Source organism: Pseudophryne corroboree, chromosome 2 (genome assembly GCF_028390025.1).
Source record: "Pseudophryne corroboree isolate aPseCor3 chromosome 2, aPseCor3.hap2, whole genome shotgun sequence".
Lineage (NCBI taxonomy): Eukaryota > Metazoa > Chordata > Amphibia > Anura > Myobatrachidae > Pseudophryne > Pseudophryne corroboree.
Window position 1 is genome coordinate 933,671,043 of NC_086445.1, and position 25,557 is coordinate 933,696,599.

Below are 25,557 nucleotides of genomic sequence, written 5' to 3' on the forward strand. Positions count from 1 at the left end.
CTTACTCACACAGCTACCTCATTGCGCCTCTTTTTTTCTTTGCGTCATGTGCTGTTTGGGGAGGGTTTTTTGGAAGGGCCATCCTGCGTGACACTGCAGTGCCACTCCTAGATGGGCCCGGTGTTTGTGTCGGCCACTAGGGTCGCTAATCTTACTCACACAGCTACCTCATTGCGCCTCTTTTTTTCTTTGCGTCATGTGCTGTTTGGGGAGGGTTTTTTGGAAGGGCCATCCTGCGTGACACTGCAGTGCCACTCCTAGATGGGCCCGGTGTTTGTGTCGGCCACTAGGGTCGCTAATCTTACTCACACAGCTACCTCATTGCGCCTCTTTTTTTCTTTGCGTCATGTGCTGTTTGGGGAGGGTTTTTTGGAAGGGACATCCTGCGTGACACTGCAGTGCCACTCCTAGATGGGCCCGGTGTTTGTGTCGGCCACTAGGGTCGCTTATCTTACTCACACAGCGACCTCGGTGCAAATTTTAGGACTAAAAATAATATTGTGAGGTGTGAGGTATTCAGAATAGACTGAAAATGAGTGTAAATTATGGTTTTTGAGGTTAATAATACTTTGGGATCAAAATGACCCCCAAATTCTATGATTTAAGCTGTTTTTTAGTGTTTTTTGAAAAAAACACCCGAATCCAAAACACACCCGAATCCGACAAAAAAAATTCGGTGAGGTTTTGCCAAAACGCGTTCGAACCCAAAACACGGCCGCGGAACCGAACCCAAAACCAAAACACAAAACCCGAAAAATTTCAGGCGCTCATCTCTACTAAAAACCCTTAATAGGGTTTAGTATACCAAATTATTGCACCCCACCCCCCTTTGCTATGACCCCCTGGTACCACTGAGGTGCTTTGGAGTCCGCGTGGAGAAGCTGCACCGTCCAGTCAAGCTGCCCGTGTAAGCTTGCAGAAAGTAAATGGCACTGGTCAGCCGCTGGATCCGCTCATAGTGAAGGCCCCGCCCCCTTAATGGCGCACGGCCTTCCTGCTTTTATACTGGCTGAGGTAACTTGAATTAAAAGGATTACAGTGGGTTAGAGCCCCTGTAAACAGTGCCAGTCGTGGGTAATAAGCATGGCTTCAGCCGCCCCTCACAGCGGTCACTGCAGTGTCCCTTTAAGCTGGAGCGCAGCGTGCATGCAGCGCTGCGCTCTACCCTCATGACGCCATTACAGCCGACGACCCGCTAACCGGGATGCCGGCCACCTACTCACCACTCTTCATTCTTCTGGCTCTGTTAGGGGTGGCGGCGTGCTGCGGGTCTGTACGCTCGCCGTGGTGAGTCTTACGAATAGGACCCTCAGGAGCTCAGGGTCCTGTCAGCGGGGAACGGGACCATTAACCCTAGGGAGGTTGGGCCGTCCCCCTTCCCATAAGTACCCACGAAGCCTGCAGTCTGGTGCCAGCCAAAGCTGCCTGAAAATAATAAAAAAGAAAATAAATGCAGAAAACTCTTCAGGAACTTCCCAAGCATGACCGGCTCCTCCGGGCACATTTTCTAAACTGAGTCTGATAGGAGGGGCATAGAGGGAGGAGCCAGTGCACACTATTGATTTCTTAAAGTGCCCAAGCCTCCTAGTGGACCCGTCTATACCCCATGGTGCTAATGTGGACCCCAGCATCCTCTAGGATGTAAGAGAAAGCAATGTGAACAGTAGCGGGCAGTCAGGTGTGATGGGGCAGTGAGCTGTGATGGGAGAAATGAGCAGTAGGGGGACTTTTAGGGATGAGCGAGCAGTTATGTGGGCAGTGAGGTATTATGGGGTAGTGAACTGCGGTGGGGGGACCAGTGAGGTGCGAGGGAGAAGTGTGAGCTTTGGGGGCAGGTGAGGTATGAGGAGAACAGTGTGCGCTGTGGAAGGGAGAGAGGGAAAGGGACTGATATCATTTGAAATAGGGTAAATTACTTAGGAAATTGCACAGGGAACACAGCATGAAAATTCTCTGTGCACATTTTAAATAAAGTGTCACATTAATTGCATTTTATGTTGGTTAAAATAATAACTCTGATCAACATAAGATGAAAGTTGTCATGGTCAGAACAATCCTGTTTCAGCAGTAAGTCCTCTCTTCAGGGGTGCATTTCCCTTTAAAAGTAGTAGTATTATAGGTAGTGCGAGGGATGGCCCATAAATGGCTATATAAACACACAGGTATAGCATAAGGATTGGCCCATGCAGGGGCAAAGTACGCTGAACAATACTGACACAAGATGACAGTGCTAACAAGTAACAAAGCCACAATCAGACTGCAGCCGGAACACTGCAGTTAATGAGTAATTCCAGGAAGTTCAGTAGAAGATACTCTGCATGGAGCATGAATGGACAATGAGAATTGTACAGCACTAGGAATGTGCAAAGCAATTAAATATAACATCTAGCGATTTGTCAGAAGATTACCATGGGGAAAAAGGTAGCCATGGAGGAGGACCTCCCTACCACCAAATGTCCGGACAACTCAGCTTTTAAGCAGCAGAGGATTCCGGCTGGAAAACTTGTCCTGACCGCAGACTTCGTCCTCAGCTGTTTCTTCATCATCGGCGTCTTCTGTTTGGCTGTTGGAATCAGCTGGATTATAGCAACAACTAACGTGACAGAGATACGGGTGAGTGGATAATGATTAGTATGCAATGTGTCTATAGACTGAGACAGGCAGGAGATGTGCCCACAAATTAGTAAGTGACCCTTGTTGCCTGTCAGCGTCACTCAGATGGACGTAGCTTGAGGAGGCAATTTGTGTCATTGCGTATCTACATGCGTCCTTACTAGAGACTTGTCTGTGCCCCTAAGAATCCGACAGGTCTCCCAATAATCTATTGGGTTCAGTATGATTTCCCGATGGACAGGATGCCGGCGGTCAGAATCCCGACAGTGATATTCCAACCATCAGAATCCTGACCGCCCCCTCTAAAAAACCCTAAGTCTCTCCTACCCCTACCCTAACCCTCCCTTGTGGGCAGTGGTGGAAGTATAAAACATGTCTTATAGGTACTGTGTGTGCGAGCCACAAGCCCAGCGTCTAAATACTGACGCCAATCGGGATACCGGCATCACAATACCGACAGCCGGAATCCCGAGCGTCCATCCAGCGAGACTCCTGATATGGGGAGCTGCAGCCGCGGAAGAGCCCGGGAAGGATGGAGCAGGGACCCGTGCACCAGCGCCAGTCAGCGCTGCACTTCTCACTCTAGGAGTTGGATTCACAGGAGTGCACACCACCACCATCACAGGGTAGGGACTTATTACAACCCCCCATCCCCCCCTCCATGGTTGTCCTCTCACTTGCTCTCTCCATAGCTCTCCCCTCTATATGCCACTCACCTGTATCCCAAGTCCTCCCCCCGTGTTCCTCTCACCTGCTCTCTCCCTAGCCCTCCCCCTGCGTTCCTCTCACCTGCTCTCTCCCTAGCCCTCCCGCCGCGTTCCTCTCACCTGCTCTCTCCCTAGCCCTCCCCCCGCATTCCTCTCACCTGCTCTCTCCCTAGCCCTCCCCCCGCATTACTCTCACCTGCTCTCTCCCTAGCCCTCCCCCCGCAGTCCTCTCACCTGCTCTCTCCCTAGCCCTCCCCCCGCGTTCCTCTCACCTGCTCTCTCCCTAGCCATCCCCCCGCGTTCCTCTCACTCAATCCCAAGCCCTCCACCTGCGTTCCTCTCACCTGCTCTAACCCTAGCTCTCCCCCTGAGTTCCTCTCACCTGCTCTCTCCCTAGCCTCTCCCCCCACGTGTGCCCCTCACCTGCTCTAACCCTAGCTCTCCCCCTGTGTGCCGCTCACCTGCTCTTTCCCTAGCTCTCCCTCAGTGTGCCACTCTGCTGCTTTAATGTGTAAAAAAGAGGGACTCTGCCTGTCTAATGTGTAAAAAGGAGGACTCTACTGCCTAATGTGTAAAAAGGGGACTCTGCTGCCTACTGTGTAAAAATGGGGACTTTGCTGCCTAATGTGTAAAAAGAGGACTCTGCCTGCTTAATGTGTAAAAAGGAGACTCTGCTGCTGTAATGTGTATAAAGGTGACTCTGCTGCCTAATGTGTAAGAAATGGGACTCTGCTCCCATAATGTGTAAAATGGGGACTCTGCTGACATAATGTGTATAAAGGGGACTCTGCTGCCTAATGTGTATAAAGCAGTGGCGTGCGGTGAGGTCAGTGGCTGGTGAGGCACTACAGCCATAATGTCCGCCGCATCCTGCCGATGACCCCTACCGCCGTCGAGCCAATGCCCGCTACTGCCTCTGAGCCGATGCCCGCTGCCACCGCCAATGGCTTACAAACTTGCCCACCATCAACTGACCCAGGCCTCCTCCACTAATTTGCATCTCAGTCCGATGCCGCCAATGCCTTCTGCCTGCCTGCTCATCATACTTGTTGTATATTGTACATTTTTATAGAAAAATAAATAAAAATTTGTGTTTGGGAGTGGGAGGAGGACATGAATGCAATTTTGTGGTCCAGGGCTTCCATTAACTTAAAGGAGAAGGGTCTGATGGGTTACAAAAATGTTTTAAAAAAATGCGTGAGGTCCCCCTTCCTAAGTATAACCAGCCTCGGGCTCTTTGAGCCGGCCCTGGTTGTTTAAATACTGGGAAAAAATTGGACAGGGGTTCCCCGTATTTTGATAACCAGCACCGGGCTCTTAGTCCGGTCCTGGTTCCAAAAATACGGGGGACAAAAGATGTAGGGGTCCCCTGTATTTTTGAAACCAGCACCGGGCTCCACTAGCCAGGGACATAATGCCACAGCCGGGGAGACACATTTATGTAGGTCCCTGCAGCCGTGGCATTACCCCTCCAACTAGTCACCACTGGCCGGGGTTCCCTGGAGGAGTGGGGACCCCTTAAATCAAGGTGTCACCCCCCTTCCAGGCACCCAAGGGCCAGGGGTGAAGCCCGAGGCTGTCCCCAGCACCCCTGGGCGGTGGGTGCCAGGCTGATAGCCATGTGTGTAAAAAAAAGAATATTGTTTTTTTTTGTGGAACTACAAGGCCCAGCAAGCCTCCCCCGCTTGCTGGTACTTGGAGAACCTCAAGTACCAACATGCGGGGAAATAACGGGCCTGCAGGTACCTGTAGTTCTACAACAAAAAAAATACCCAAATAAAAACACAACTCACACACCGTGAAAGTAAAAATTTATTAAAACACACTTACACACTCACACATACTTACCTACATCCCACGCCGGTCACGTCCACTTGTCCAGTAGAATCCAATAGGGGTACCTGTAAAAATGAGAGACAGATTACTTACCTACATCCCACGCCGGTCACGTCCAGTAGAATCCAATAGGGTAGGGGTACCTGTAAAAATGAACATTATACTTACAAACTGAGAGAGAGAGAGAGGGTGGGATGTACTAAACAGTAATATAGCAGTAAAACCTGTTACCGGCCCGATGTCTTTTCCCCGTATGTTCTATTAATCCTCAGCCTACTGCGCTGTCAGTTGCTTCTGCATCTCCTGTTACACGTGACTTCTTCGGCACGGTACCTGCTCTCATAGGTAGCCTATTATTCCACCACGGGTACTGTATGTACGAACGTACAGGACCCATCACCTCCAGGCATACTGTATGTGCCATTGTTTAATGATCAGAGGTGATGGCTCCTGTACGTTCGTACATACGGTGCCCGCGGTGGGTGGACCAATAGGCTACCTATGAGAGCAGGTATCGTGCAAAAGTCACGTGTAAGAGGTGCAAGTGACAGCGTGGCAGGCTGGGGGTTAATGAAATACGGGGAAAAGATATTGGGCTGGTAAGACACACACACAGGTTAACACAGCAATAAAGCAGCATTTTTGCACCTTGCAATAGATGCAGCAAGTGGCAGTTCTCCATGACGGCTGCCAGCTCCTCTTCTTAGGTGACCCAGGCCGCAGCAGCAGGAAAAAGCAGCGAAGGGATGTGCAGCTTGAAAAAATGTGTACACACACAAATCCCCCCTCCCCCCCCCCCGCCCCCTTCTCCCCTCGTACCTGCTGAGAGACTGCTGAGAGACTCACACTGCCGGAGGAGAGGGAGAATAGCTCCGGACAGCGGGAGGGCGCAGGAGCGGGAGAGCCGCTCGGGTCACACAGCGGGGGGACGGAGGAGGTCGGGGGAGAGCCGCATACACTCCAGAGCCACGGCTATCTCCAGCGACACTCACTGCCAGGACCCGCCGCATCCAGCGCCGCATGTGTGTGATTGGACAGCGGATCCAGTACTGGATCCGCTGTCCAATCACAGGTGCCTCGCTGACATGGGGGTGGTGTCCCCGTCAGCGAGGCACTTGTAGAGGTGCCGCTTTCCCTATCTTTTTGAATGGGCTTTAACAGCCCAGTGCTAGGCGCCGCCCCCCCGCTCTGTCCCCGTTCCCATTATGTTTGGGAGGCACTGCTATCAGTGCCTCCCACACGCATTTAAACTAGAAAATTATTAGAATTACATAAAGAAGATACTTATGACACAGATTATGTGTCATAAGTATCTTCTTTATATTATTTTAATAATTAATCACAGGGGAGGCACTGCCTCCCCTGCCTCCCCTGACTGCACGTCCCTGGTATAAAGAGGACTCTGCCTAATATATAAAAAGGGGGACTCTGCCTGCCGTAAAGTTTACCTCTTTTGCGCGCGCCAACGGCGATCACTGGCCCTGTTTTGTATATGAGGGGGCGCTGATGCTGTTTCTTGCACACAGTGCTAAAATGTCTAGTTACGGCACTGACTCTTACACCATGATTTTCTACAGATCCTACTCTATGATGTGGTCCCTTCACTATAATTCTAAATGGTAACGGTTCTTCAGGTCTTTGTTTCAGCTGCCAGAACCAGTGAGCTGCTTTACAAGCTTGGGACAGAACTCGGTCTGCCCAATAAGTATTAACACACTCTCATTCATGCCCAAGAAACACAGTAAGAATGCGGAACACCCTACTTTCCTTCCGGCTTCATCGCTGTATTTATACGGCTTATTTCCATGTTATTCTTCTTTTTAAACATTGGGGTATATTTACTAAAAATCGTATTTTCCCGATTGAGGTTAAAGTTCAATCACGAATGACATCGAAAGTGTAAAGTTGCAACTTTTTGAATTTATTACGACTAATTTACTAAGCTGTCGTATTCTGCATTTTCGTATTTACCGATGTCGATGTCATTCGTTTTTTTTTGCAGTGTTTTACGTGAGTGACTTGTAAAACACTGCCGACTTTAACACAATGAATCTCGGCCGGATCTGTGAGATCCATGCTGGGCTTCATTGTGTACCTTTATTAAAATAAAAATCATTGTTAAAATCTTTAAAAAAAATGCGTGGGGTTCCCCCTCCTAAGCCAAACCAGCCTCGGGCTCTTTGAGCCGGCCCTGGTTGAAAAAATTTTGGGGAAAAAGTGACAGGGGTTCCCCCATATTTAAACAACCAGCACCGGGCTCTGCACCTGGTCCTGGTTTCAAAAATACGGGGGACAAAAAGCGTAGGGGTCCCCCGTATTTCTGAAACCAGCACCGGGCTCCACTAGCCAGATACATAATGCCACAGCCGGGGGACACTTTTATATTGGTCCCTGCGGCCCTGGCATTACATACCCAACTAGTCACCCCTGGCCGGGGTACCCTGGGGGAGTGGGGACCCCTTCAATCAAGGGGTCCCCCCCTCCAGCCACCCAAGGGCCAGGGGTGAAGCCCGAGGCTGTCCCCCACATCCAAGGGCTGCGGATGGGGGGCTGATAGCCTTTTTGTCAAAAAATGAATATTGTTTTTAGTAGCAGTACTACAAGTCCCAGCAGGCCTCCCCCGCAAGCTGGTACTTGGAGAACCACAAGTACCAGCATGCGGTGGAAAACCGGGACCGCTGGTACCTGTAGTACTACTACTAAAAAAATACCCCAATAAAAACAGAAGACACACACCTTGAAAGTAAAAGTTTAATACATACATCCACACCTCCATACACACATACTTACCTATGTTCACACGAGGGTCGGTCCTCTTCTATGCGCTCCATTGTAACCAATGGTGGGAACTTTGTGGTCAGCGGTGAGGTTACTTTCGGTCAACCGCTGACCACAAAGTTCCCACCATTGGTTACAATGGAGCGCATAGGCGCTACATTGTAACACTGCCGTGTGCTACCTGACATACACTACAGGAGCACACAGCCAATCAGGAGGGTGCCACAACGTGGCGCTCCCTGATTGGCTGATGGAACCCTCTTAGACAGAAGTCAGGGGGGGTTCCTGGCATTCGGGGAAAGGGGTCCCATGTGAAAACATGGGGCCCCTTTCAGTGCGTGGTCGGGTGTCTGTTTTTTTATTTTGCAAAGTACCAGGATTACAAATAGAAAAGAAGAGGAGCCATCTACACTGGATTTTGTGAGTATAACTTTTTCAACAGGTACCCCATGGATTCTACATGGAGAAGAGGACCGACCCTCGTGTGAACATAGGTAAGTATGTGTGTATGGAGGTGTGGATGTATGTATTAAACTTTTACTTTCAAGGTGTGTGTCTTCTGTTTTTATTGGGGTATTTTTTTAGTAGTAGTACTACAGGTACCAGCGGGCCCGGTTTTCCACCGCATGCTGGTACTTGTGGTTCTCCAAGTACCAGCTTGCGGGGGAGGCTTGCTGGGACTTGTAGTACTGCTACTAAAAACAATATTCATTTTTTGACAAAAAGGCTATCAGTCCCCCATCCGCAGCCCTTGGATGGGGGGGGGACAGCCTCGGGCTTCACCCCTGGCCCTTGGGTGGCTGGAGGGGGGGACCCCTTGATTGAAGGGGTCCCCACTCCTCCAGGGTACCCCGGCCAGGGGTGACTAGTTTGGTATGTAATGCCAGGGCCGCAGGGACCAATATAAAAGTGTCCCCCGGCTGTGGCATTATGTATCTGGCTAGTGGAGCCCGGTGCTGGTTTCAGAAATATGGGGGACCCCTACGCTTTTTGTCCCCCGTATTTTTGGAACCAGGACCAGGCGCAGAGCCCGGTGCTGGTTGTTTAAATATGGGGGAACCCCTGTCACTTTTTTCCCCATATTTTTTCAACCAGGGCCGGCTCAAAGAGCCCGAGGCTGGTTTGGCTTAGGAGGGGGGACCCCACGCATTTAAAAAAAAAAAAAAAATAACACTTTCCCACCCCTTCACACTGAAAAACATGCACGGATCTCATGGATCCGTGCATGCCTATCCGAACACGGTAAAAAAAAAGCAGGTCTGTTTTTTTTTTAGCACTTTTTCACGATTTGTATTTTAGCATGGCAGTGTTTGGCTATTGTCGGCAGTGTTTGTGATTTGCACTTTTTAGTAAATTACCGATTTCTACCAAATTCCTGGCGTATTTGACCGATGGTGTATTGATTCGTAATTTTTTCCTAGGACTTCCAAAATAATACGAATGCCCTCATCACTGCCGTGATTTGAGTTTAGTAAATTCCCGAGATGACACTTTGAAGAAAAAACATCATCTCGGTCAAAATCGGGACCTTAGTAAATATACCCCATTGATGTATTGATATAAATTAGTCAGCAGTATGTAATGCAAACTGCACTGATTATACTATGCCCCTCTCTTGTTTGCCTGAACAGTTCAGCTTAGTTCATAGGGGGTAATTCCAAGTTGATCGCAGCAGGAATTTTTTTAGCAGTTGGGCAAAACCATGGCCCTCATTCCGAGTTGTTCGCTCGCAAGGCGATTTTAGCAGAGTTACACACTCTAAGCCTCCGCCTACTGGGAGTGAATCTTAGCTTCTTAAAATTGCGAATGATGTATTCGCAATATTGCGATTACAAACTACTTAGCAGTTTCAGAGTAGCTTCAGACTTACTCGGCATCTGCGATCAGTTCAGTGCTTGTCGTTCCTGGTTTGACGTCACAAACACACCCAGCGTTCGCCCAGACACTCCCCCGTTTCACCAGACACTCCCACGTTTTTTCCGGAAACGGTAGCGTTTTTATCCACACGCCCATAAAACGCCGTGTTTCCGCCCAGTAACACCCATTTCCTGTCAATCACATTACGATCGCCGGAGCAAAGAAAAAGCCATGAGTAAAAAAACTATCTTCATAGCAAAATTACTTGGCACAGTCGCAGTGCGAACATTGCGCATGCGTACTAAGCAGAAAAACGCTGCGATGCGAAGAAAATTACAGAGCGAACGACTCGGAATGAGGGCCCATGTGCACTGCAGGGGAGGCAGATATAACATGTGCAGAGAGAGTTAGATTTAGGTGTGGTGTGTTCAATCTGCAATCTAAATTGCAGTGTAAAAATAAAGCAGCCAGTATTTACCCTGCACAGAAACAAAATAACCCACCCAAATCTAACTCTCTCTGCACATGTTATATCTGCCTCCCCTGCAGTGCACATGGTTTTGCCCAATTGGTAACAAACTTGCTGCTGCGATCAACTCAGAATTACCCCCTTAGTTGCAGATCTGTGGAGCTCCCCTCTGGGATCCAGGCCCCCCACTGCAGAAGTGAATGGGATGAGGGAGAGTCCCTGGGAGGGTATGCGGTTTAAACACCGCCCATCGGGATCCCAGCTGTCTCAATACTGACGCTGGGATACCGACAGGGGTACTATACCGCCACCGGAATGCAGACGAAGTAGGTGACTGCCCCTCTGTGGGTGTCCACGACACCCACAGAGGGAGAATAGAACCTGTGGCGAACAAGGGGCTTTATTGCGCTCACCTTCCCCCTGAGGGATTCCAATGTCAGTATACTGACATTCGGCATCCCATGCAGAGAGTTCACAGAAATCCATCATACTCCCAAACATTCCAGGAGAATAGGCAATTAAGACCTAGTGAAATGGGAAACACAGGTTGAGTCTCATCCGAAATTCCTGAATGATCCAAAATCCAAACCTTTTTTTTAGCACGACTGAGACATTGACAACTTTTGCTTTTTGATGGTTCAAGCTACACACACATTGTTTCATGTACAAAAGTATAAAAAAAATTGTATACAATTACCTTAAGACTTTGTGGATAAGGTCAGGTGTATATGAAATTTAAATGCATTTACTGTTACACTTGGGTCCCATCCCCAGGATATCTCATTACGGTATGCAAAAATTCCAAAATGCAGAAAAATCCAAAATCCCCAAAAACTTCTGGCTTCAAGCATTTAGGATATGGGAGCCTGTACTTACCATATGGGAGCCTGTACTTACCTATTCAGTGCTGTGATGAATCCTAATAAAGTGGTCACTGCAAGAAAACACAAAAATAATAGTGCATTGCCCTAAATAACAAAATGACACACTGGTGTCTGACAAACGGAAAAAGTGATTCCTCCTTATTCCAGATGAGATGGATTGACCATCTGATTTGGTAGAAGAACATTTTCCCTTGCAATGAATGTAGCATACTGCTATCACTGACAAACCACATCTGAGTGCTATTTGTAAGGTATAGTTATTTATACACATTTGCATGGATGACCTGTATATCCATACATATATTTATTTTACATACATAGAAGTATGCTTGTGTTCTGGGCATAATTTCCTGCATATGTTCAGGGCTCAAATGCAACCAACTCTCTAAATACACCACAATAAGTGTGTAACACTTCAGAGTCGATGCAGCGTTGAACATACAACCATTCAGCTGAATTGTGCGCCATGTAGATTTGTGTGGTTGCGTAAACATGCCTGTTTCCAGATGTATGTAGTGCACCATGATAATAACAGGTATCAAACCAAGCATACAGATAGGGTTAGTCCAGCCACAAAGATGTGCTCATCTCGGCATACATATACTGTACATAAGTATACACATTTACTGTAGTTCCATGCACACAATGCCGAAACAATTATATACGACTTGTGTCTACATCAATCCCAGGGACTCTTAGACATTTAACTATTTTCATTTTATTTAGCAAGAAGCACTATACCTTGGGTCTCAAATCTCTTCTATCAGAGAAGCCGTGAAGGAGCTTGGCAGCTTATAATGTTTTTGAAAATATGTTTAACAAATATCTCTGTATTTCTATTACCATATCGTTTTCAAATATTGTTACAAGTATTATTTCTCTTACGTCCTAGAGGATACTGGGGTTCCATTTAGTACCATGGGGTATAGACGGGACCACAAGGAGCCATGGGCACTTTAAGAATTTGATATGCCCCTTCTACCAGACTCAGTTTAGAAAATGTGCCCGGAGGAGCCGGTCACTCTTATGGAAGCTCCTGAAGAGTTTTCTGCATTTATTTTCTATGTTTGTTATTTTCAGGCAGGGCTGGTTAGCACCAGCCTGCCTGCTTCGTAGGACTTGGGGGGCAAGGGGGTACAGCCCAACCACTTCAAGGGTTAATGGTCCCAATCCCTGCTGACAGGACACTGAGCTCCTGATTTAACTATTCGCCAGCCCCACCACGGCAAGCGTACATTCTCACAGCACTCGGCAACCCTAACAGAGCCAGAAGAATGAAGAGTGGTGAGTATTAAGCCGACGTCCCGGCTAGCGGGTCACCGGCCATTATGGCGGCATGAGGGTACTGAGACGCACGGCTCCTAACCGGGGTGGAATGCGTCTCCAGACACAATACACAGCTGCGTCTCAGTACACTGTGTGTACCCACACTGGCAAAAACAGCCTCAGAACGGTTTTCTCTCCATTTTAAGCACCAGATTACCTCAGCCAGTATAAAAAAAGCAGGAAGACTGCGCGCCATTTAAGGGGCGGGGCTTCACTATGAGCGGATCCAGCAGCTCACCAGCGCCATTTTCCCTCTGAAGTGGACACGGATGCTGACTGTCAGGGATGCGCAGCTCCTCTGGAGTGACTCCAGATTACCTCAGCAGTACCAGGGGGTCATAGCAGGGGGGGAGCGATTATTAGTGTACTAAGTCCCCTATCAGGGTACTTAGTCTGTGTCCTGGCTAAGCTTGGCATTAATGATAAGGGCGCGGTGGGGGCTGGCTCCAAATAAATGTGTGTCTCCCTGAAGGGCTCTTTGTGGGTTAATTGTGCTTTACCTTTTTTTTTTGTGTGTGTGTGTGTGTGTGTGTGTGTGTGTGCTGTCACATTTACATTATGTCAGGCAAAGAGTGTGTTTCTTGTACAGCGGAGTGTTCCTCTTCACCAGGGAGCTCACTCAGGGCAGTGCACCTTCCCAGAATAGCGGGGCTGAACCGGAATGGGTTAATTCCATTAAGGGAATGATCTTAAATATTTCTACAAAACTATCCCGCAATGAGAAAGAGACGCAATACTTAAGACAGACTGTGGATGAGTTTATGAATAGAGACTGAGCCCCCAAACCAGCGTCTCAATCCCCTCCCATTTGTCCGCAAAAACGATCTCTGGCCCATATCCTGCAGTCTGACTCTGACGCTGACGGGTCAGACATGGAGGAGGGTGAGGTGGATTTGGAGGGGGGATGCTACTCTGTCACAGGGAATAGAGGCTCTTATAGAGGCTGAGATGTTCTGCAAATTCCTGATAAGGTGTCAGAGGAGTGTGAGGAATCTTATTTTAATGTAAAAAAGAAGTCTCCTGCGTCAAAGGAATTGAATACTCTGTTTGAAGAACTGTGGGTTAATCCTGATAAGAAATTTAAATTCCCTAAAAGGTTGCTCTCATCTTTTCCTTTTCCTCTGGAGGACAGGAAAAAATGGGAAAATCCACCGATAGTGGACGCATCAGTCTCTAGGCTGTCAAGAAAAATTGTATTGCCTGTTCCTGGTGCAGCCTTCCTAATAGATACGGCTGATCGTAAAATTGAGACTACACTCAAATCATTGTACACAGCTGCTGGAGGGGGGCCCAGAGACCCACTATTACATGTGCATGGATCACAAAAGCCATTGCTAAATGGTCAGGTAACCTAATTGAGGGGTTAGATTTCTTGTCTAGGAGGGATGATGTTTTACTCCTGCAGCATATACAGGACTCTGCAAACTTTATGGTTGAAGCCATAAAAGAGATTGGTTTGCTTAATGCACGCGCCACCACTATGACTGTGTCAGCACGCAGGGGCTTGTGGCTACGCCAGTGGACTGCTGATGTGGACTTCAGAAATGGCGTGGAAGGCCTACCATTCACAGGAGAGGCCTTGTTTGGAGACAAACTAGACAAATGGATCTCCAAAGCTACTGCGGGTAAGTCTATGTATCTTCCTTCCGCACCTCCCCCAGCCAGGAAAGCTTATTCAGCTTTAAATTTACAGTCCTTTCGGACAACCAAGTTTAAGGGAAAATCCAGAGGTGCTACTACGGCCTCCAGAGGCGCAAGAGGTAAACCACACAAGCCAGCAACTGCAGGTACTCAGGAACAGAGCTCAGGCTCTGCTTCCTCAAAGCCTTCAGCATGATGGTGGACTGCGATGCCTAGAGGACTGTTAGGTGGGAGCCCGACTAAAATCCTCCAGTCAGATCTGGTCAAGTTCGTGCCAAGATCCCTGGGTGATAGATCTTATTTCCCAGGGCTACAGACTGGAGTTCCAAGAGCTCCCACCTCACAAATTCTTCAAATCAGGCTTACCAGCTTCACAAGAGGCAAGTATACCTTTACAGCAGGCCATCCAAAAACTGGTACAGACTCAAGTCATTGTTCCAGTTCCACCTCATCTACACAACAAGGGGTACTATTCCAACTTGTTTGTAGTACCGAAACCGGAAGGTTCTGTACGACCAATTCTGAACCTCAAGTCCTTGAACCCATTCTTAAGAGTGTTCAAGTTCAAGATGGAGTCTCTGAGAGCGGTGATCTCGGATCTGGAGGAAGAGGGAATTCCTTGTGTCTCTGGATATCAAGGAGGCGTACCTTCACATTCTGATCTGGCCGCCTCAACAGGTTTATTCACGGTTTGCACTGCAAGACTGTCACTACCAGTACTAGGCCCTGCCATTTGGTCCCTCCACGGCACCAAGGGTGTACACCAAAGTGATGACAGAGATGATGTTTATACTCCCCAAGCAGGAACATAATTTCGTACCTGGACGATATTCTGATAAATGCGCCGTCCAGGGAGAGGTTGCTGGACAGCATTGGCCTCTCGACCAGACTTCTCCAGGATCACGGGTGAATTCTGAACCTTCCGAAATCTCACCTAGAGCCAACATGGAGGCTCCCATTAATGGGAATGATACCGGACACGGAGTCGCAGAAAGTTTTCCTTCCGTTGGAAAAGGCATTGGTAATCCAGCCGATGGTTTGGGATGTCCTGAAGCCAACCCGCATATCGGTGCATCTATGCATTCGCCTTCTGGGAAAAATGGTGGCCTCTTACGAGGCACTTCAATACGGAAGGTTTCATACAAAACCCTTCCAGCTCGATCTGTTGGACAAATGGTCCGGATCGCATCTTCACATGGACTAGAGGATTTGTCTATCGCCAAAAGCCAGGATCTCCCTTCTGTGGTGGCTACAGACCTCTCACCTCGTCGAGGGTCGGAGGTTCGGAATTCAGGACTGGATCCTGTTAACCACAGACTCAAGCCTCAGAGTTTGGGGAGCAGTCAACCAGGGGGTGCAGTTTCAAGGAAGATGGTCAAGTCAGGAAATCATCCTTCCAATCAACATTCTGAAACTCAGGGCTATATACAACACCCTTCTGCAGGCCTCTTATCTTCTTCAGGATTGTGCCATTCAAGTCCAGTCGGACAATGTGACGGCAGTGACATACATAAACCGACAGGGCGGAATGAAAAGCAGAGCAGCAATGTCAGAAGTGTCAAGAATTCTCCTCTGGGCAGAAAAAAAATGCTGTGGCATTGTCAGCAATCTTCATTCCATGAGTAGACAACTGGGAAGCAGACTTCCTCAGCAGACACGGCCTGCACCCGGGGGAGTGGGGCCTTCACCCGGAAGTGTTCAGGTGTTTGACAAGTTGATGGGGATATCCACAAATCGACATGATGGCCTCTCGTCTCAACTAGAATCTCAAGCGGTATTGTTTCAGGTCGAGAGACCCACAGGCAGTGGCGGTAAACGCTCTGACGACTCCATGGGTCTATCAGATGGTGTACGTGTTTCTTCCACTTCCTCTGATCCCAAGAATTCTCAAAAGAATAAAAAGGGAAAAGGTTCAAGCAATATTGCTCCGGACTGGCCAAGAAGGGCCTGTTACGTGGACCTTCTGGAGATGCTCTTCGAGGATCCATGGCCTCTACCTCTTCCCGAGGACCTTCTGCAACAGGGCCCGTTTGACTATCAGGACTTACCGCGGCTATGTTTGATGGCATGGAAGTTGAACGGCTGATTCTAACCAGAAGAGGGATCCATAATAAAGTTATCCCGACTATGATCCAAGCCAGGAAGAGGATAACGTCTAAACATTACCACCGTATTTGGAAGAAATACGTCTCTTGGTGTGTGAGCAGAACTTATTCTGTGGTGAAATTTCACCTGGGACGTTTCCTGCTTTTTCTGCAGGCAGGTGTGGATGTGGGCCTATGTCTGGGCTCCATAAAAGTCCAGATTTCGGCCTTGTCCATGTTCTTTCAAAAACAATTGGCTTCTCTCCCTGAGGTCCAGACGTTTTTGAAAGTTGTTCTGCGCATCCAACCTCCCTTTGTGCCTCCCACGGTACCTTGGGATCTCAATTTGGTGCTGCAGTTCCTCCAATCGGACTGTTTGAACCATTACAGGAGCTGGACGTAAAATATCTTACGTGGAAGACCGTCACACTGTTGGCCTTGGCTTCAGCAAGACGTGTGTCGGAGCTGGGGGCTTTGTCTCACAAGAGCCCCTATTTAATTTTCCATGAGGACAGAGCTGAACTCGTCAGCAATTTCTGCTGAAAGTGGTGTCTGCATTTCACATCAACCAATCTATTGTGGTTCCGGTTATCACAGACACTTCCACTACTTCAAAGTCTTTGGATGTTGTGAGGGTTTTGAAGGTGTACGTAAAGTGGACAGCTCGTAACAGGAAATCTGACTCGCTGTTCGTCCTATATGATCCCAATAAAATTGGGTGTCCTCCTTCAAAGCAGACAATTGCATGCAGGATCAGGCTCACTATCCAGCATTCTTATTCCACGGCAGGCTTGCCGGTTCCAAAATCTGTACAGGCCCACTCTATTCGGTCGGTGGGTTCTTACTGAGCGGCTGCCCGGGGTGTCTCGGCTTTACAGCTCTGCCGAGCAGCTACATAATCAAGTTCGAACACGTTTGCTAAGTTCTACAAGTTCGATACTTTGGCCTCTGAGGACCTTCAGTTTGGTCAATCAGTTCTTCAGGAACCTCAGCACTCTCCCACCCGGTTTGGGAGATTTGGTATAATCCCATGGTACTAAATGGAACCCCAGTATCCTCTAGGATGTAAGAGAAAATAGTATTTTAATTACCTACCAGTAAATCCTTTTCTCGTAGACCGTAGAGGATACTAGGCGCCCGCCCGGGGCTTTGTACTTCCTGCACTGTTACTTGGTTGGTTCAGCTGTTGCTGTTCCTGTTTAAAGTTGGGTTAGCATGGCTTTCCTCTGTTTTATGTGTGCTGGTTCGGAATCTCACCACTATCTTTATCTATCCTTCTCTCAAAGTATGTCCATCTCCTCGGGCACAGTTTCCTAGACTGAGTCTAGTAGGAGGGGATAGAGGGAGGAGCCAGCCGACACTATCAAATTCTTAAAGTGCCCATGGCTCCTAGTAGAACCGTCTATACCCCATGGCACTAAATGGAACCCCAGTATCCTCTACGGACTACAAGAAAAGGATTTTCCGGTAGGTAATTAAAATCCTATTTTGGTGTGCAGGGGGATACCGGGGGGGGGGGGGGGGGGGATTGCACCCCACTTTCTGTTTGTTGTTTGCTATGACCCCTCCCCTTTCATGCAACTGATAAGTATTGCCAGAATGATAGAGCAGCTACCACTGAGTTTGTTCTCATTCAGAGTTCCAAGTAAAGATCTGCTTTTTGCGTATGAGCAAGCAGAGCGCATAGATGCACTTGGCATAAATATGCTGCAGTCACTGTTATCCTCTAGCAAACTGGCAGATGGCCTATGGATGCACGTCTCTTAAAAGGTGTATATAACAATATTCACATAACTCAGAATAGGATGCATTGCATGGGTAACTTGCGTCCGTTCATCCTTATTGTGCTGCACGTACATGTGATCGCCTCTCACCGTCCTCCCAAAGCAGATGTAACTTAGTATGCATCTTAGTATGCATCTTAGTATGTATGCAGGTGTAACTTAGTATGTGCTGTGGGGACTAGCAAATTTTTATGCAAGGGTCAAATTCTGTGCTGATATCGCTCAACGGATTAAACATGCTGGTAATATCGGGTTATATTATATTGTTCACAGACCAACTATTCTGATTATTGCTCACAATGTACAAAACTAAGGGAAAACTCCTCAAATTCAGAGAAGCCATGCAGCTGTATTGTCACGTTCACTGTGAAAAAGGACATTCAGGTGAGTAGATTTTAATTAGAAATCAAGTGGACATGGATGTGCATGAATTATGTAACAATCAAATCAAATAAAACATTTATACACCTTTTCCACTGACACAAAAATCTTGGGAAATTGCACATAAACGTGATCAAACAGGGATTTTTTTCAGTGGAAATTACTCAACCCGGGTCTAGTCAGTGATGCTGGAATTAGGGTTGCCACCTCATCCCTTTAATTCTGGACACATATTAATTACACACATTCTGTGGCTGATTAAAACCAGGTAAAATGGCATAGGCAAATGCAGGTGGGGTTTCCGGTTGCCCTGCAGCAGTGATGCAAAATATAATCAATATAAAGGTCTATGGGTAATTATTGATGTCTCTATAAACTCTGAAAATGAAACCAATTTTTTATCATTTTTTTAAATAAATCATTGGACATTTTCATTTGAGAGGCTGTATGTCGAGTCAACCTTTTGATAACAGTAACTGATCTATAGCATTGTATAATGAAGTACAATGGGGAATGGGGGCTAATGTTAATCCCTCAATGGGCAAGACAGCTCTATGGTTCTATAAAATATTGTCTGACGTTTTGGCGGGTCAGTCCCGTGTTACGGGTACTGTCCCACTTTTCCACCCACAGACCACACTGTACCACTTTTCCACCCACGGGCCACACTGTCCCATGGTATTGGTGGTGGGGGGCGGGGACAAAGGGAGATGGATTGCATAGCATCGGTGAAGGGATACTGTGCAGTATAGATGTGGATGAAGCTCAGCATATTGGGAAGCATTGGGCATGCCCACAGCGTGACAAATAAAGATAACAGTAAAAATATGACCTGAAACAGATCGTTCCAAGCCAATTCCATTTTATTTTTAAAGGGGCAATCACTTACTAGGCAAAACCATGCCTTTTAAATGATTGCCCCTTAAAAATAAGTCTGAGGTTGTCCGGTATCCCGCATGGCCGCTGTACTCAGACTTCATTACATCCCGACCCATATCTCTGATTATAATCTACTGTAGATCTACATAAAAACTAACAAATGGACATTTTCCAATATTGAGCTTATTAATGATATATAAATAATAACTGTTCCTCGTACATAAATTCCACTAGTAGTTCTTTAGGACACAGGGAAACTATATCCAAAGTAGACAAAGTAATTGTCCTCTAGTCTCTTCTAGTCAGCAGCTGACGGTACTTTGTGATGTTCTCTGCCTGAATGTCTCATATATATATTCCTTTGCTGCAGGGGGATGTCTTTATGTACTATGGCCTCAGCAATTTCTTCCAGAACAGTCGCCGATACGTCATATCCAGATACTACGCCCAGTTACTTGGGAGAAATGTGACGAATACAGAGGTTGGTTTTATTTTGTGTTATTGTTATCACAGTGACAGATTCAATCTTCCATGGGCTCAGGGTTGGTGCTCAAGCAATGGACACCCTCTCACACACTTCATATGTCTTTGATAACTCATCAAAACAATTATAACTTTTTATTATTGCTCAATTAATCATTTTCCTGATCATTTTTGGCTAGACAAACCCAGCAAGTCCCCAAAACCCAAGTGTTTTACTATATCCAGACAATTGCATGGGCAGAACTCTAACCTTCAAAAGGACCACACATACTTAAGGGCCTATTACTCATCCAAAATGGGCCCAATACACATGTAGAAATGCATGTTTTAAGAAACGGCCCATTTATTTTTAGGGACCCAATGGGGCCACCTATTAGTCAACAACAACAGAAAGTTTTCTGAGTTTGATTGCGGGAATCAATGCCATCTTCAGATGGAGCTGATTCCCGGGTTCCAGTTCCTTCCTATGGGAAGGGAGGTCTTGGGTTGCGAAAGAGGTTCAGAGTGGACCCCTCTGCCACCTCCTCACTGGCAGCCGTGCGGATTCATGACTTCAGATCACACATGCGCAGTCAGCCAGCTCCAGAGCTACACGTAACACTGCTAGAGTTACTGATCATGCCTGGGATAGCTGCTTCTCAGAAAGCTGTCCCCATACTGGAGCAATAATGAATCACTCTGGTACTTAAGTATCTGTCTGGCACTCGATGATAGTGAGTTAATAAGATAAAATAATACATGTGATTAAAGAGGGAGACACCGGTCTGTAATAACATACAGCATCAGCAGGCATTGTAAACAAATCTGTCAATGAAGCAGGAAGGAGCTGGGAGCCACACACAAAGGCTCGATGGCTGCCTAGTGCCCATCATTGCTTTAACAGGTAGGACTTGTATAGTCCCACAACACTAACAGCCATCTCCTCCCTAATTGTGAGTGCTGCCAATCCATTGGCTTTATCCTGGTAATCCTGGAGGTTTAGGTGTTCAAAATTCCAGTAAAGTGCCCGATTGGAATCAGCCAGCGGGTCATAACCGCAGTAGGGATCCTATGACAGGTGCCATTGCCACTCTGGGAGCAGGGGAAATCTTGCTGATTCAGGAAGAGGAACTGAGAGATTTCCCCTGAAGAGGAGTAGGTGAGATATTGTAAGACCTGAAGACGTTAATAAATATTCCCCTCCTACCCAAACTCAACTTCACATTTAATTAATATATCCCACACCAATTATGTATTAAATAAAAAGTCCCAACACTCCAAATAAACTAAACTTACACTGCCATGACCCCCCCACCAATAAATTATACCAATCCAATCTACAACTCACCTTACCTTTAAATTAGGAGCATAGGGTTGTACCCCTACTTATAACCCTGATCCACTCTAATAGGCAGACGCAGGGGGTAGGGGTTTTCCAGTTGTCCGGAAACCCTCATCACCTCAGCATGGCGAGTGGCATCTACATGCAGTAAAATGGGCAGAATCGAGCTGCTGCACAAGCCTAGTGGCAGATTTTCCTACCAAGTAACCAACATTACCCGTGCTGGGGTCAGGGATTTCGGGCAGGTGTAAGCCCTCTCTAAGTGTTCACCTGTCAGTAAAAACAAAACATTATATTTTTTAATGAGTCTCCTTTAAAACACTTTCAGGAGTGTGTTAATTGTATTTATTTTTAATCCAAAATATGACTATTTTAACAGGAAATAAGTTTGACATCAGCAAAAACACCCTATAAGTAATATTTAAAGAAATGAGCTCAGTTCCTTCATTCAGCTTAATACAGCTAAGTCCAAACTAATACAATGTTCCCTGTTTACCTCTATGGGAAGGGGATCCTTTTTTTAGTTTCTTACCTCAGCACCTGTGCAGCCTTTTAGGCTACACAAAAATAAGGTGCAGAGGGAAGTCTTCTTCTTGTAATGAGTGCAACTGGTGGTGGAACTACTGCCAGGAGGGGGGACGTGGTTCTGGCCCTTCTGCTTTGAAGGCCCCTCCTCTGCTCTTTGGGGCGACACATTTTATAGGTTCCAGTAGTTGAGTATTACATCCCTGGCCGCAGGGCCATCTTAACAGAAGTACAGGCCCCTGGGCAAAGCAATGCACTGGGCCCCTACCCATCCTCCAGCGGTACGGGTGTGGGGTGCTATCAAAAAAGGAACAAACACACTGCTAAATAGCGCCTCAAATAAGATAATATAAATGTATAATTGTTCTATCACCTGCGCTTCCGTAAAACACTGTGTGTGTGTTTATAGTAAATAGAGAGTAAGAAAGTTGGAACGGCTGCGCAAATGTGGGAGAACAATTGCCAATAATTAATAAAGGATAATTAAAAAATGTTAAGAGCTGACGTGTAATAAAAAATAATAATAATATTTATTGTATTAATACCATTACTTCTAACACTTTAATTCTAAATGTATACTTCAGTAAAAACATTCAAGCACAATTTCATATAACAGAACCTTGATCCTCAGGACCCCGCCTCCTTGCACACCTTGATCGTGTTACCCAGCAGGTAGCAAGCTGTTCATTGAGCCACAGATCTTTCGGCTCCACACCGACGCCACATTCTGGCTCAACATATGGCCATCAGCTACTCCATATAATATACCGTGGTGACTGCTTCTAACAAGGCTGAGAGCCGTCTGCAGAGCTCTCCGTTATTTCGGCTCTACACACGGGTCTCTCACACGGCTGCGGGCATCCTTCTTCAATACGCGGCTACAACTGTACCCATCACCGCTGGTTGCCTGGTTATGATACACACACCTCCCTGCCGCACAGACGGACACTTGGGCATTGCAGGACCGTATCACCGAGGACGCTCGGTACGGACCAGCCCTAGGAGAGGTAATCTATCTCATGTGCAATCTATCATTCATCTGCCTGTGAAAACCCTCCACGGTATCCACTTTCAGTAATACACTGATTGGCTGCAATCCGTTAACTGTGGACTCTTTCAGTCACTTAACTATTGGACTTTGAGACTCTTCTTTTATTAAGCACACCTAATCTACAGCTTACCTAGTCCGTGGGGTGCTATCAGAAGCAGCTTTAATGACCCGCGGGTGGCAGGGGGTGTTCTATAGTATCTTCCACTTAACATGTAGGACCTGGAGCAGTAATTTGGGGCAGGAGGGAGAAAATTAAACTGAAGGAGGGGGCATTGGGCTGAATGAAGGGGCCCCGGTACATGACTTCCAGGGTGGTAGGGGGTGTTTAATACGCAGGGGAGGGGTAGATAGTAGAGTGGGATTAATAATCATAATTATCTGGTGGGAATGCAGCTTGCTTGACTGCAGATATCTCCAGTTTCTGAAAATAGATTTCTTCATTTTTTATGTATAAAAAAAACTAGAGAGTCCCACCTTTCATGGGATATTGGGGGCTTGGGGATCAAAGTTTAGGAGCCAGAGCAATCCACAGACAAAAATCTAAAACTGCATACCAGGCGTGTGGAGCTGGAGCAGGGACCAGCTGCTGGAATGCTGATATCTCTGGTTGTGGGCATTAGAGACCAGCTGCCAGTGTCCACCAAAAGGGGAATGTCCCAGCTTTTGGAGTATACCCTCAGAAAAACTCTAAGTCAGACAGAATCTGAGATATCTGGCTGGGAAGAGCAATTAACAGGTTTGCATGGGGAGAACCACTTCGAAGTCGGATATGTCTGGTTCCCCAGGGCTGATTTTCAAAAATCTGGTACTCCTGGAAAAAGGGGACCATCAGCTATTGGCCTAGGTTCCTTATACTCCTGGGGCGCTTGGGCAACTGCCCTTGGACCTATACGAAAAGATGACCCTGCTGTCTGCCGACAATGGTAAAAGAAAGACCTTATCGCACTGCCCAGGAGTGATTGTATGTGTGTTTCTTGCTTTTGTACAGAGCGTGCGGACATCTAGCTACTGTGCACCATTTACCACTTACAGCAATGGAACACCAATGGCTCCCTGTGGTGCAATTGCCAACAGCATGTTTAATGGTAAGTAGGGAAGGGAAGAGGGCTACACATACCAGGGGGTTCTGATGAACACAGTACATATCTCCTCATTAACAGCAAGACATATGCCCAAATAACTTCATTTATATGCAGTGACAGTGGTGGGTATGCAAAACACTAAAGTATTAAAGTTTATTTATTAGATAGTACAAAGATCTAAAAACAAATTAATTTTATAACTGAGGCAATAATATACAATGTATATATGGGAATTCAATTGTAGACAAAGGGTGTGGATTGCCGCTGCCATGGCATTTAAAGGTGCGAGATGCAATGCCGTATCATAGCATCTCGCACCTTTCACCCATCCTCGGTTGAATCCAAAATTCGAGATTGGCCTGCCATAAAGTGTGGTGAATTCATCTGCCCTTAACTGAATTCTGTCAGAATCCAGTTCTACAAGCTTATTCATGTGATGCTTGGATAGTCAATGCTAGATATATCTTAGGCTAGTAAGTGTTAGGTGTATTGTGGAAGTAAAATAAATAAGAAAAAAACAAATCTTCATACAATATAATTTGCACCAGTGGGAGTTATTTTAAAATATTTTAAGCCTTGGCCTGCGTTCTTACAAAATGTTGTTAACTTGCTACATTTGGGACATACTGTAGGCCCAAATGTATTAAGCCTTAAAAAGTGATAACGTGGAGACGGATATAGGAGGGAGACGTACTAAGCAGTGATAAGAGTGGTGAAGTGATCCAGTAGAGAAGTTACCTATGGCAACCAATCAGCTGTTCTGTATACTTTTATAGTATGCAAATTAGAAATGTTACGTCAACGCTGATTGGTTGCCATGGCCACTCTCTCCACTGTCTCACTTCTCCACTGTTTTCACTGCTTCATACATCTCCACCAAAGAGTGATAAAATACCATCCAACCAGCTCCTAACTGTAATTTTTTTAAATACAGTCTGGGACATGGCAGTTAGGAAGCTGATTGGCTGGTACTTTATCACTCTTATCTGTCTCCACTTTATTATTTTTTAACGCTTAATACATTTGGGCCATAGCTCTTATGACTTGTAAGTAAAATATATAAAAAAGAAATGTTTAGAAAAAATATATGTTCAGATTAAGTAACCATTACTGGGTCATGGCAGGTAATCGTTAAAAGTTGTAATTGTCTGGTTTTATATAAAGGTAAAATATATGATCATTTATTGTCGAGCCTCAGAATGTGGTTTTGTAGTTGCTGATCACTTTATACTTATGATCGGTTCCGGCTGTTTCCTTATGATTTTAGTCTTATGATGAATATGAAATAGAGTCTGACAATTAAAAACTACAAGGGAAAAAAGTAAAAAAAAAAAAAAAGACAGAAAATGTATCTAGAAGTGAAGAAATTCTCTCTCTGAATGAAACTGGAGCTAATAGATCTTTATAGCAGAATGTTTGGGGCTTTTCTAGATTGTGGGTGCCTTCTTGTAATTTGGAGCAACATATAAAATTATACTAAATTATGTTTAAAACTAACCTTTGTCATTCTCTACATTGCTCCTGGTAAGGACCTTTGTGTAGCAGTGCTCATCACAGTGCCTGGATGAGGAAGCACGGGGTGGTTATGTCTCACATACCTAAACTGTACATCACCAGCGGCTCAGCCCATGGGTGTAGCTACAGTGGGTGCAAGGGGTGTTGTTGTTTGGGAACCCTGAAATTACCCTCTAAGCAATCTCTCTCTCTCTCTCTCTCTCTCTCTCAACCCCCATCCATGCTCTTGATTCACCCTCACAGTCACAGCTCCACACTGTAGGACAGTCAACTTCACCAAGCTTACAGACATCAAGCATCGCTTTTGAATCCCACCATACATTCAGGGGCACCGAGAGGAG

At 46.5% G+C, this 25,557-nt stretch overlaps 1 protein-coding gene across 1 annotated transcript in view; it reads left to right on the forward strand.

Moving 5' to 3' along the window:
- Window positions 1-1,942: 1,942 nt before the first annotated feature.
- LOC135050098 (cell cycle control protein 50C-like) overlaps window positions 1,943-25,557 on the forward strand; it is a 33,215-nt gene continuing 9,600 nt past the window's right edge. Inside the window, exons 1-4 of the mRNA XM_063956256.1 lie at window positions 1,943-2,613; window positions 18,253-18,363; window positions 19,610-19,720; window positions 23,608-23,704. Of these exons, the coding sequence (XP_063812326.1) occupies window positions 2,410-2,613; window positions 18,253-18,363; window positions 19,610-19,720; window positions 23,608-23,704 (523 nt within the window). The 5' untranslated portion in view covers window positions 1,943-2,409. The remainder of the gene's footprint in view (window positions 2,614-18,252; window positions 18,364-19,609; window positions 19,721-23,607; window positions 23,705-25,557) is intronic.